The sequence below is a fragment of the Scyliorhinus canicula genome, chromosome 7, assembly GCF_902713615.1.
Source record: "Scyliorhinus canicula chromosome 7, sScyCan1.1, whole genome shotgun sequence".
In the NCBI taxonomy this organism is placed as follows: Eukaryota; Metazoa; Chordata; class Chondrichthyes; order Carcharhiniformes; family Scyliorhinidae; genus Scyliorhinus; species Scyliorhinus canicula.
Genome location: NC_052152.1, coordinates 172,242,422 through 172,254,817, shown reverse-complemented (window position 1 = coordinate 172,254,817; position 12,396 = coordinate 172,242,422). Strand labels below are relative to the sequence as shown.

Genomic DNA, 12,396 nt, shown 5'->3' with positions numbered 1-12,396 from the left:
TGTTTTAACGGTCTTCATTGATTAACATGATGTTGGTACGGTCATTTCCAATAGTTACTTTACTTGAGCAATACAAGCTAAATTACATGTTTAGCTATTATTACAAATTACTTGCAGCAATGAGCAAAAATGACAGACTTTCAAGTCTGTACTGGCAGTATCCCCGTCACAGCTGCATGCCTAAAGCACCATTGTTCAGGGCCACTGTTGGGAGTTTGTCTTTGAAGTACTGAGTAACATAAGCACAATGTTCAACCAGAGACTACTGTAAAAATATCAGATGATTCACAAAATGATTCTCAATGGGATTTATTTTTTAAAAAGCTGTGCTAAAATTGGGCTTTACACTGAAACTGAAATTATCCTTTTTTGTTAAAATTTCCCAATACACAATCTCGTTCATAAATATCTGAATGCTAAAACCGGTGACTTGTATAAAAATTTCCATTCTTCCTCCGTATTTACATGTCATGTTAATGTGTAAAAAGCACAGCTATTGCAAATAAATTACCATTTGATTTTGGAGAGAATCTGAGTCCCAGGTCTCCATTATTTAGCTCATTAACCAAACGACAGAAACCACTTTGTTCAGTCACAAAATGCTTGATTTTTCATGAATATTTTAATAGTGCTGATAGAAAACCTTCATTCCCTATTGTGCCACATGGTCATTTTACTTCAGGACTGGAACTTCACCTTTTACATCCACATCAAGAATAATTGTTGCAATTGACCTTTAACTCATTTTATTTTAGTAAGAAGTCTTACAACACCAGGTTAAAGTCCAACAGGTTTGTTTCGAATCACTAGCTTTTGGAGCAAAGCTCCTTCCTCAGGTGAATGAAGACGTGGGTTCCAGAAACGTATATATAGACAAAATCAATGATGCAAGACAATACTTTGAATGTGAGTCTTTGCAGGTAATTAAGTCTTTACAGGTCCAGACATAGCAATTGGGGAGAGGGATAATCACAGGTTAAAGAGGTGTGAATTGTCTCAAGCCAGGATATCGCAAGCCCAGGCCCGGTTGAGGCCATACTCTTGTGTATGGAACTTGGCTATAAGTTTCTGCTCGGCGATTCTGCATTGTCATACTTCCTGAAGGCCGCCTTGGGGAATGCTTACACGAAGTTCAGAGGCTGAATGCCCTTGACTGCTGAAGTGTTCCCCGACTGGAATGGAGCATTCTTGCCTGGCGATTGTCGCGCAATGTCCATTCATCGACCGGGAACTTGGATTCATGTTGCATTACATTCACCCCCCACCATCTGGCCTGGGCTTGCAAAATCCTACCAACTGTCCTGGCTTGAGACAATTCACACCTCTTTAACCTCTGATTATCCCTCTCTCCAGTTGGTCCGTCTGGACCTGTAAATACTTGATTACCTGCAAAGACTCACATTCAAAGTATTATCTTGCATCATTGACTTTGTCTTTATATATGTTTCTGGAACCCACCTCTTCATTCACCTGAGGAAGGAGCAGTGCTCCGAAAGCTAGTGATTCAAAACAAACCTATTGGACTTTCACCTGGTGTTGTAAGACTTCTTACTGTGCTTATCTCAGTCCAACGTTGGCATCGCCACATCATTTTTATTTGGTTTCCTCTTAGGAACCAATTAGTGGCAGAACGAAATGCAGTTGTAAGTAAGTTTTTATTTTAGATTATATGAGTGTGCGAGTTTTTTTAATTTCAGGAATTATTTTCATTGGTCAGCATTTTATATAATGAAGAGTTAAAGATGTGGAGGTAACACTGAAATTGCACGTTGTAGGTTAATAGGGACCCTGTAGCAGGCCTAAAGCAGACCATACATGTCAGGAGCATTTACATAGCCTGGTGTTGCAATATTAATAATGAATTCCCTGCTAATTTCTAGTGTTACAACAAACTATTAGTTTTGAGTAGGTGTAGAATGAAAGGAGCAATATGGAAAATTGTAGCACCATCCAATCACCATTAATACTTGACTTAACTTTCATACTTAATTTACAAAACTACGAAATAAAATTTTCAGTGTTTCATCTTTAGACTGAAAGCTGATTAAGTAAATTATCACGAGGTTTAGCAATTCAGCTTAAACAGGAGTTCCTCTGCTGCAGAGCGACTACATTAATTCATTGCTTGATTCTCCACAGTTTCATATCTACATCCGACAGATTCATCCCAGTGGTACTGAAGGTCCTCTCTGTCACATCAAGCTGCCAAAGGAGGTGTCAGCTAGGAACCATTATCAAATGAAGCTGAAAAGAAAGAAACAAGAGAATGAATGAACCTGACAACAATAAAGTGTATATTTACGTTTAATTCTTGTATTTGTTCAGTTAGTTCGCTGATTAGAATATCAGTTGCACATTGTGATATGTCTACTGAGGCACACAATTGACTGCATTCTGAACACCTATCTCTCATTTTGCTTCCATTCATCTCCAGTTTCTTTCTCACCTCAATGATTCCTGCTGGACTACGATTTCAACAGTATTTGGAATTTTCCCAACTGTTTCGTTTAGGTGCAAACCCGGATAGAGTATTTGCAGGCCATCTGACCAATGGGAGTGCATCTTGACAACCCTGGTCCAGTTCTCACCCAACATCAATACAGATGCAGTTTCTAAGAATGGTCACTGGATAGCAATCAAGAGGTGAAACCTAGCACACCCTAGTTTGGGATTATTTGTAGCACCATAGGTGAAATCACCTAACTCAGCACACATCGCACATTTCATTGCAATATTTAAACCAGTCAAGTTTTTCCATGGTAGAAGGTTTAAACATTATAAGAACAATTTCTGGGCACTCCCATTTAAATCCTTACTTTGATACTGAGCTATTTTGCCTATTTGAAATTTGAGGGCTATTGAATCCTCCAGGACAGTCAGGTGGTATCGGCTGTGAGGCTTAACATATTCTCTCCCAATACGCTGCACCCAACCTTTATTGCTTGACACGTAAGGGCCGGGATTCTCCCCTACTTGGCGGGGTGGGGGGTCCTGGCGTGTTGGAGTGGCGTGAACCACTCCGGCGTTGGGCCGCCCCAAAAGTGCGGAAAGTCTCCGCACCTTTAGGGGCCAAGCCCTCACATTGAGGGGCTAGGCCCGCGCCGGAGTGGTTCCCGCTCTGCCGGCTGGCATGAACGGCCTTTGGCGCCATGCCAGCCGGGGCAAAAGGACTTCGCCAGCCGGCATAAGTCCGCGCATGCGCTGGAGCGTCAGCGGCTGCTGACATCATACCGGCACATGCGCAGGGGAGGGGGTCTCTTCCGCCTCCGCTATGGTGAAGACCATGGCGAAGGCGGAAGAAAAAGAGTGCCCCCACGGCACAGGCCCGCCCGCTGATCGGTGGGCCCCGATCGCGGGCCAGGCCACCGTGGGGGCACCCCCCCGGGGTCAGATCCCCCACCGCCAGGACCCCGGCGCCCACCCGCGCCGCCAATCCCGCCGGTAAGAGAAGTGGTTTAATCCACGTCGGCGGGACTGCGGCCCATCGCGGGGCGGAAAATCGCCGCGGGGGGGCCGCCGACCAGCACAGCGCGATTCCCACCCCCGCCGGACCTCGGGTGGTGGAGAATTCGGGACAGGCGGGGGCAGGATTGTCGCCGGCCCCAGGCGATTCTCCGACCCGGCGGGGCGTCGGAGAATCCAGCCCAAGGTTTCCAACCCTTGACTTTGAGACAGTGGCCTGATAACATTGATGAGGCTTAAATGTTGATGGCCTATTAATTAGATGAGCATGTTTCTCAGGAATGTTAAAGGGCACAACTGTTCTCTGAGGCAGAGAAAGGCACCACTAATAGGCAGTGTTCATAATCAGGCTTTGTCATCCTGTGAGTTAATTGCTATCATATCTTTACACGTAAGGCAACTTGGCAGTAACTGGATTATCTCTGATTGCGTGTGGAATGATGCCCCCCCAACCCCAACAACCCCCACTCCCCACATTGATCATCATAGTTCTGCCTTCGCTCTTGGAGTCTCATCCAGCCAGCCCCTTAGGTTAGCCCCCTTCCGACTGAATGAGCCCCGCTCACCCCGCCGGCCATACCTCCAGGCCATTGGCAATTTATATATAATAAACCAGTGGCTGGTTTAGCACAGTGGGCTAAACAGCTGACTTGTAATGCAGAACAATGCCAGCAGCGCGGGTTCAATTCCCTTACTGGCCTCCCCGAACAGGTGCCGGAATGTGGCAACTTGGGGCTTTTCACAGTAACTTCATTGAAGTCTACTTGTGACAATAAACGATTATATTATTATTAATAATCTTTATTGTCACATGCAGGCTTACATTAACACTGCAATGAAGTTACTGTGAAAAGCCCCGAGTCGCCACATTCCGGCGCCTGTTTGGGGAGGCTGGTATGGGAATTTCATTCATTCCGGGCTGTGAAGGGATTTTAAGACCACCTCCGGGCAGTGAAACGTTTTTAAGGCAGACACACGGCACACTTCAGGATAACACATACCAACCGTGGCCCCCATACCAGGGGGGGGATCCTCGAACTGGTCCCCTCAACTCCAACCCGCACCCCCCACATTCCCCAGCACACTTTAAACATGCCCCACACTGCTGCTGGCCAGTGGATACTTTTCCCTGGTGCACCGTGTTCTAGATGGAGAGAAGCACTCACCTCCTTCCTCCCTCTTGGGAGTCCATGGCACCTGGCTCCCATTTTTAAAAAGCAATCGTAACTTGTGCTTACGTGACAACACGGGCGGGATGATTCTGCGAGGCCTGAACATCTGACTGTAACGTCGTTCATGAAATTATAATGGATTCAAATGCAGCACGGTAGCATAGTGGTTAGCACAATTGCTTCACAGCTCCAGGGTCCCAGGTTCGATTCCTGGCTGGGTCACTGTCTGTGCGGAGTCTGTATGTCCTCCCCGTGTGTGCGTGGGTTTTCTCCGGGTGCTCTGGTTTCCTCCCACAGTCCAAAGATGTGCGGGTTAGGTGGATTGGCCATGATAAATTGCCCTCAGTGTCCAAAAAAAAAGGCTAGGTAGGGGTTTCTGGGATAGGGTAGATAAGTGGGATGAGTGGGTTGCTCTTTGTAAGGGCCGGTGCAGACTCGATGGGCTGAATGGCCTCCTTCTGCACTGTAAATTCAATGAAATTCAGGTTCTTGCCTTTTCTGTGTGTGAACCTGATTACATCAGTAGAGAAGGCCCATGAACATTGCGTTCAGAGTTCTCGGCAGCATAAATCCTATTTTTGGCCTCTCGTGAGAGTTAGCAACCATTGTGGGGTTTGCGACCGCGGCGAACATGCCCATAAAATTGCAGCGACTAATTTATGTTAGCTGTATAATTGCTAATAAATCGTCACTTGTGCGATTTCTAGCAATCAATTGCAATGCTTCCAGCTTTCTGTACTAGGGTCAGTTTTGTATTAAGAAAGGGTTAAAATAAGGCAAGAGAGAGGGAGTCCAAAGAGTGTGTGAGTGAACAAGAGACAGAGGGTGGAATTTTATGCCAGTGGGATTTTACAGCACCATCAAAGTCAATGGACTTTTGAATGGTCTACCCCATTTTCCAGTCACAACATGCCCACGATGGGGGCCATAGAATTATGCCCCGAAAAAGATAAAGAAAGTGGGAGTGATGAGATGAAAGGCAGCTACAATGAGAGGGAAAGACAAACACATAGAGATAAAACTGAGAGAGGGAGTCCTGGTACACGAACAAGAGATAGTGGTAGAGAGTTGGAAGAAGAAAAACAGAAAGACAGAGGGTTGGATTTTACGTGCTCCCACTGGGTGTTTTTTCTGTTGGAGGGCGGAAGGCACATAAAATAGATCAGGTGACGAGCCCACTACCTTCCCGCCCACCCTGAGCTAATCCCCATAATATGCAAGGGGGTGGGTGCCGAAATCAGCAGCCTGCCCGCCAAATGTAAATAAATAATTAAACGTCTATTAAGCTTGTTGGCAAGCGTAATGACCTGGATAACAGACTGCCCATGCCAAAATACAGCTGACGTGACAGGTGGTTGGGAAACGGTGGCTATATCTTTGTGGCCTGTATGAAAAAGATAGGAAGGAAGGGGTGAGTCACCTCATTGCCTCAGGGAATTGGGGGCATTCCCCACCCCCAAAAGATGTAATTGACCCCCCCTCCCATTCTTTCGGTGCCATCTGCGCTCCAAATGTCATCCCCCCCCCCCCCCACCCCCAGCCTCCGAGGACTCTAGGATCCCCCCCACCCGAGGACTCCAGGACCTATATTTCAGGAGCAGTCATCCACCTTCTTCATGATCTTTCATGGCTGCTGGAACTGATTGGTCAGCAGCTCCTGTGGGTATGGCTTCCCTTCACCGATAGGGAGAAGTCTCACTCTCAATCCATTTACCTGCCACCCTCCTCCCCCCCTCCCCCACCCCGCCCCACCACCCGACCCCCAAAATGTGTGCTATGTTTCTTTCGGGTGTGTCAGATTCCGTACGACATTCCTTCCAGGGATCGAGCAGCCCCACCACAGCGCCCCTCCCCTCCCACCGTCTGTAAAATTTAGCCCAGAGGTTCTGACACACCAAAACAGAAGACAGGACCTGTGACTGAGATGAAGGATTGGATGTGAGCTGAATTAACAAGACTCAATTCGAAGCACGTCAAGATTAGAGGAAGTGATCAAGTCAGGATGCATTATTAGTGCTGCTTCCAACTTTTCATTTATTAATTCTACGGCGTCTCATAAAACCTGTAAATTTTTTATACCTAAATCATTGAAAGTGATTGGTTGTAAAAGCTCACAATGCCATACATGCTGACAATACAGGCATGTAAACCCTGCAGCACAATAATCAAATGGAACATTACCATCTGCAAAGCCATCAGTTTGATTGGATTGGATTGGATTTGCTTATTGTCACGTGTACTGAGGTACAGTGAAAAATACTTTTCTGCGAGCAGCTCAACAGATCATTAAGTACATGGGAAGAAAATGGAATAAAAGAAAATACATAATAGGGCCCCGTTGATGCTGACAGGGGTGTGTACAGTACTTTGCTTCCTGAAGACAATGATCAGCTCTTTAGTTTTGCTGGCATTGAGGGAGAGATTGTTGTCACTGCACCACTCCACTAGGTTCTCTATCTCCCTTCTGAACCCAGTATGATTTCTCCATCATTTCAAAGTACACTTCAGGTGTCTGTGGCCCAAATTTTGCAACCAACAATGAAACAATGGCGCTAGCCACTAACCTCCAAGAAAGCTATGTGTAAAGATCTAACAATCTCTATGCCTGGATTTCCCCTAGTGCAAAATCATTTTGAAACTGTTTTCCAGATAAGGGATGTTCAGGCATCCAGCATCAGTGATGACATCATGCAGGGCTCGCAAGCAGTCAGATGGAAGTATTCTCACTGACAGCAAAGCAGGAGGTAAAATACACTGAATTTTGCACTACTTATTAATAGCAAAATAAATGTTTAGGACATACACAAGGGATTAAGATATTGAGTAAAACTAGACTAACTTTTAAGGCATTTTTTTAGCATAATGGAGAAACTTGGCAGTCCAAAAAAATAAAATAACTTTTTTCAGGGACAGTGAGACAAACCAACAACAATTATGAACTTAGCAGACGATTAACAATTCAATTACACTTGATTCTACGTGATGGAGGAGCTGAGGGACCTGGGTGTACATGTGCATAGGTCATTGAAGGTGGCAGGACAGGTGAAGAGAGCAGTTAATAAAGCATATAGGGCGCGATTCTCCGCAAATGCGGCGAGTCGTAAAGGCTGCCGTGAAACTGGCCGTGTTTCACGGCAGCCTCCGCGCCCCCTCCCGGGACCCGATTCTCCCCCCCGGGCGGGGCTAGCAGCGCGGCCCCGTGAAGCACAGCATCGCGGGCTTAGCGACCATCGCTAAGTCCGCGCGCCAAGCGTCACACCGGCTGACGCGCACGATGACGTCAGCCGCGCATGCGCGGATTGGACGGCTCCAACCCGCGCATGCGCGGGGCCGTCATCTCCCTCGGCCACCGACTGATCCTGCGGGGCGGTGGAGGGAGAAAGAGTCCGTCCGTTACGGACGCACTGCCTGCGATCGGTGGGCACCGATCGAAAGCCCATGCCCCCCTTGGCACGGCCGTGGTACTGCCGTGCCAATCGGGGCCATGGATGCCCAGAACGGGCATGTTGCGGCTGTTTTTACGACGGCAGCAAGCAGGTGTGTTTGCTGCCGTAAAAACGGTCGTAAAGGCCTGGGCACTTGGCCCATCGGCTTGGGGAGAATCGCTGTTCGCCGTAAAAAACGGCGAGCAGCGATTTGTGTTGTGGGGCGACCGTGGGGGGGGGGGGGGGGGGGGGGGGGGAGAATAGCGGGAGGGCGTGAAAAATGTCGGGGACGGCCTCCCGCTATTCTCTGACCCGTCGTGGGCAGCGGAGAATCGCACCCTGCATATAGTATTCTGGGCTTTATTAGTACGGGAACAGAGTACAAGAGCAAGGAGGTTATGCTGAACGTATACAAGACACTGGTTAGATCTCAGCAGGAATATTGTGTAAAGTTCTAAGACCATACTATATGAAAGATGTGAACGCATTGGAGAGAGTGCAGAAGAGGTTTACAAGAATGGTTCTTGGGATGAGAAACATGAGTTATGAGGATAGATTCGTGAGGTTGGAACTGCTCTCCTTGGAGAGAAGAAAGCAAAGAGGAAATTTGATTGAGATGTTCAAAACCATGAAGGGGCTGGACAAAGTAGCTAGGGAGAAACTGTTCTCACTTGTAAAAGGATCATGAATGAGGGGACACATACTTAAGGCGATTTGCAAAAGAAACAAATGTGATACGAGAAAGGTTCAGGTCTAGAATGCACTTCCTGGAAGTGTGGTGGAGGCAGGTTCAATCAAGGTATTCAAGAGAGCATTAGATGATTCCTTGAATGGAAACAATGTGCAGGGGTATATGGAAAAGGCAGGAGAATGGCACTAGGTCATAATGCTTATTTGGAGAGGTGGTACAGACACAATGGCCTAAATGGTCTCCTTCAGCGCCATAGCAGTTCAGTGATTCTGTGATGCAAGGGTTTTTACAGCAAGTTGGATGAGGCCAATGTAAGGAGGGTTTGATCTGTTTGTCACTGAACCTATCCTCCTTTCAAGATGCTAATCATAGAATTTACTGTGCAGAAGGAGGCCATTAGGCCCATCGAGTCTGCACTGGCTCTTGGAAAGAGCACTCTACTTAAAGCCACGCTTCCACCCTATCCCCCGAACCCAGTAACCCCACCGAATCCTTTTGGATACTAAGGGCAATTTATCATGGCCAATCCACCTTAACTGCACATATTTGGACTGTGGGAGGAAACCTACGCAGACACAGGGAGAATGTACAGACTCCGCACAGACAGTGACCCAAGCCAGGAATCGAACCTGGGACACTGGAGCTGTGAAGCAACTGTGCTAACCACTGTGCTACTGTGCTGCCCAGACTCCGCACAGACAGTGCCCCAAGCCGGGAATCGAACCTGGGACACTGGAGCTGTGAAGCAACTGTGCTAACCACTGTGCTGCCCTAATGTGCCATGCCTGGCAGCAGGTAGCAACTAGTTGGTGTGCATTATCTGCAGAATGTAGCAACTATATAGGAATGTAGGAAGGCGTGCTGTACAAAACCTGTCGAGATGCAACTAACCAATGGTATCAAGTACCAGGTAGAGGAACCAAGATTTCATGCAGCAAACTAGTGTCTTCAACCTGTTATATTTTAATAACTCTCACCTAACTCCCGCACTCAAATAGTTCTGTCACTGCATTTCCTGCATAACCAGTCACAGGCCTAATAGTTGAAGGCAGTGGATGACCTTACTAACTAATGGCTATTGCAAATTTATGTTCTAACTTAGCTGCGGGTGTCTGTGCTACAGATGGAAAAGCTTCACAATGGGCTGCGTGCCAACTTTGAGTCAGCTGAGGCAATTGTCTTTGATCACTGGTAGCCAGGCATGCCAAGATTGGATGATATGTTCTGGCGCTTGATCATTTCCTTCAGAAATTAAATATTTTGAGGTGCATCTAAAATAAACTTGGGTTTCCAAAATTACCAGCGAAATATTAAATATTTCCAAAATATGGAGAGGATGCCAAAGTTTTCATTAAAACTCTGCTTTAAGTGAATTTAAAGGACAAAATGGTCACAAAACCTCTTGAACATAATATGCCATGTGATGTTACTCATGCAAAAGTCACAGAATTACAGCCCAGTAGGCAGTGGGCACAGGACCCGCTCTACCAACTCAAGATTCCGCTGTGTCTCTGCCAGATTTGTTTTCATGCATGTTTTCAGTATCAATGCTGTCTCTGAGGTGCTTTACATTGTCTACAAGTGACTAGTGATAAGGGGCGCGATCTTCCGGCCTAGTCACACTCACGCTCAAGCATAACAAGGCTGGTGGATAGCGGGAGATCTGCACCGGGCGGCAAACAGTTTGCGATGCAACCCATAGGCGAAATCGGGATCTCGGCGTAGCACGGCGAGAAACCAATTATCACCACTTAAGCCCCATTTCCATACAATCAACGAGAGTGACCCTGTATCTAACGGCCTCACATCATTTACGGGCGCTCCCAGCATGTGCTCACCCGGCGCCGATTAGTACTTCTTTTGAAAAACGTGAGCCAAATGGAAGGGATTCTGTGAGGAGCTGAGATGGGGAGAAGCAATCTTTGCTCCCAGGTAAAGAGCCCAGGTGTGCTGGGTTTGCCATCCCAGTGCTCAGCGGGGGTGAGGGGCCCTCTGCAAGGGTGGGCCACCGTGGGAGGGTGGCACGGGGGGGGGGTGCAAACGCTCGCGGCACCACAATGCCAACCCCTGGATCCCAACCCCATTCCGGGGCAACCCTTGTCCCTGCCTGTCTGCCCACCGATCACCCATAACCCCCATTAACTGCTGAGGACACTGGCTGCGTGGCTGAAGGCTATCACTTATAGGGAATTGTCAATCGTGGGTATGTGAGCACTTGCCAAGTGGTTTCCCGTGGGTGGGCGGGCCACCTAGCATGTGGGAGGCATTGCCTAGCATTCCAATCGTACCTTGATGCCTGGACACTGCGCCTGAACACTGCGGGAGGCAAAACCACACACGCAGCAACCTGGCCCTCCTAGCTCTACCACTACATCTTGGTGTTTTCCCAGGATCCACATTGAGGTGGAGGCAGCCAGCTGCTTACCTTGTCCCATGGCTTCGATGCCCCTGGCGGGCGTCCTCTGAAGGCTCTGAGACCGGAGGGCCCCAGTTCATTTGTCGGCGGCACATGCACAGCCCCTTCCTCCTGATCGGTGCCCATGGGGCCTGAGGATCACCTTGCGATGGAGGGGTAGCTGGTACGAGCCCCGGATGCCACTGCATCGTTTGGTTCCCCATGGTCCACACCATGGTGCCGATGCCCTCAGTGGGGCTCCTCAGTGACTGAGACATGTTCCTCCAAAGTCCATTGGAAGGCCCCCCACAACGCAAATCCTGTCCCAACCCCCTGGCTGGCACGATGGGACGTCCTCCCTCTCGCCACCATAGGAATAATGGATCGGCCCTCACAGTGCAAGTTTATATGTTTTTTTATTTGGAGTGCCCAATTCATTTTTTCCAATTAAGGGGCAATTTAGCATGGCCAATCCACCTAACCTGCACATCTTTGGGTTGTTGGGGCGAAACCCACGCAAACACGGGGAGAATGTGCAAACTCCACATGGACAGTGACCCAGAGTCGGGATCGAACCAGGGACCTCGGTGCCGTGAGGTAGCAGTGCTAACCACTGAGCCACCCTGCTGCCCTACAGTGCAAGTATGAAGGTGAACTGAAACCATCCCCTCCGACCCTCCCACTGATTTCCCCCGACTCCCCATCAGAACCCCCATCAGTCATCCCCATCAGGCCCATACATCAGAGACCCCCTTCAGATCAAACCATCAGTTACCCCTCATCAGACCCCTGCACCCCATCAGTGGAAACCACTTAGCCGCTTTTGATTTGATGAAGAACTGTCTATCATAGTAAGATTGTTTATATATATTGTGGTTAGCATCAAAGCAGGGTAATGGAGATTAATTCAAGTATGAAGAGAAAAATCAATAAACAATCCACCAAGCAGCTGTCTCTGGAGTAATGAAACTGTCACTCACTGGTTGGTGCAATTTATTGCTGCGTGAAATTGAATGGGAGTTTTGAATTTCCAAGGCTGTCAGGGGATTTGAAGCCCATTCAAGACTCTTGGCTTTGGAGGAAGGCTCTGACATTTGTAACATCTGAGGCAGCAGATGTTAGGGAAGGGTAATTGAAAATTCAGTGCTGTTTCATTGTACTGCCTGGACTGCTCTCCAGCTTTCAGCCAGGGGTCTCTGCTAGGGTCTCTGAGGGGAGGGGTCTGATGGCAATTTCTGAGGGTGGTCTCTG

General features: G+C 48.0%; 1 protein-coding gene across 1 annotated transcript in view; it reads right to left on the bottom strand.

The window, feature by feature from the left end:
- Positions 1-1,638: 1,638 nt before the first annotated feature.
- LOC119969544 (sterile alpha motif domain-containing protein 10-like) overlaps positions 1,639-12,396 on the bottom strand; it is a 131,405-nt gene continuing 120,647 nt past the window's right edge. The window contains exon 5 of the mRNA XM_038803291.1: positions 1,639-2,244. Within this exon, the coding sequence (XP_038659219.1) occupies positions 2,222-2,244 (23 nt within the window). The 3' untranslated portion in view covers positions 1,639-2,221. The remainder of the gene's footprint in view (positions 2,245-12,396) is intronic.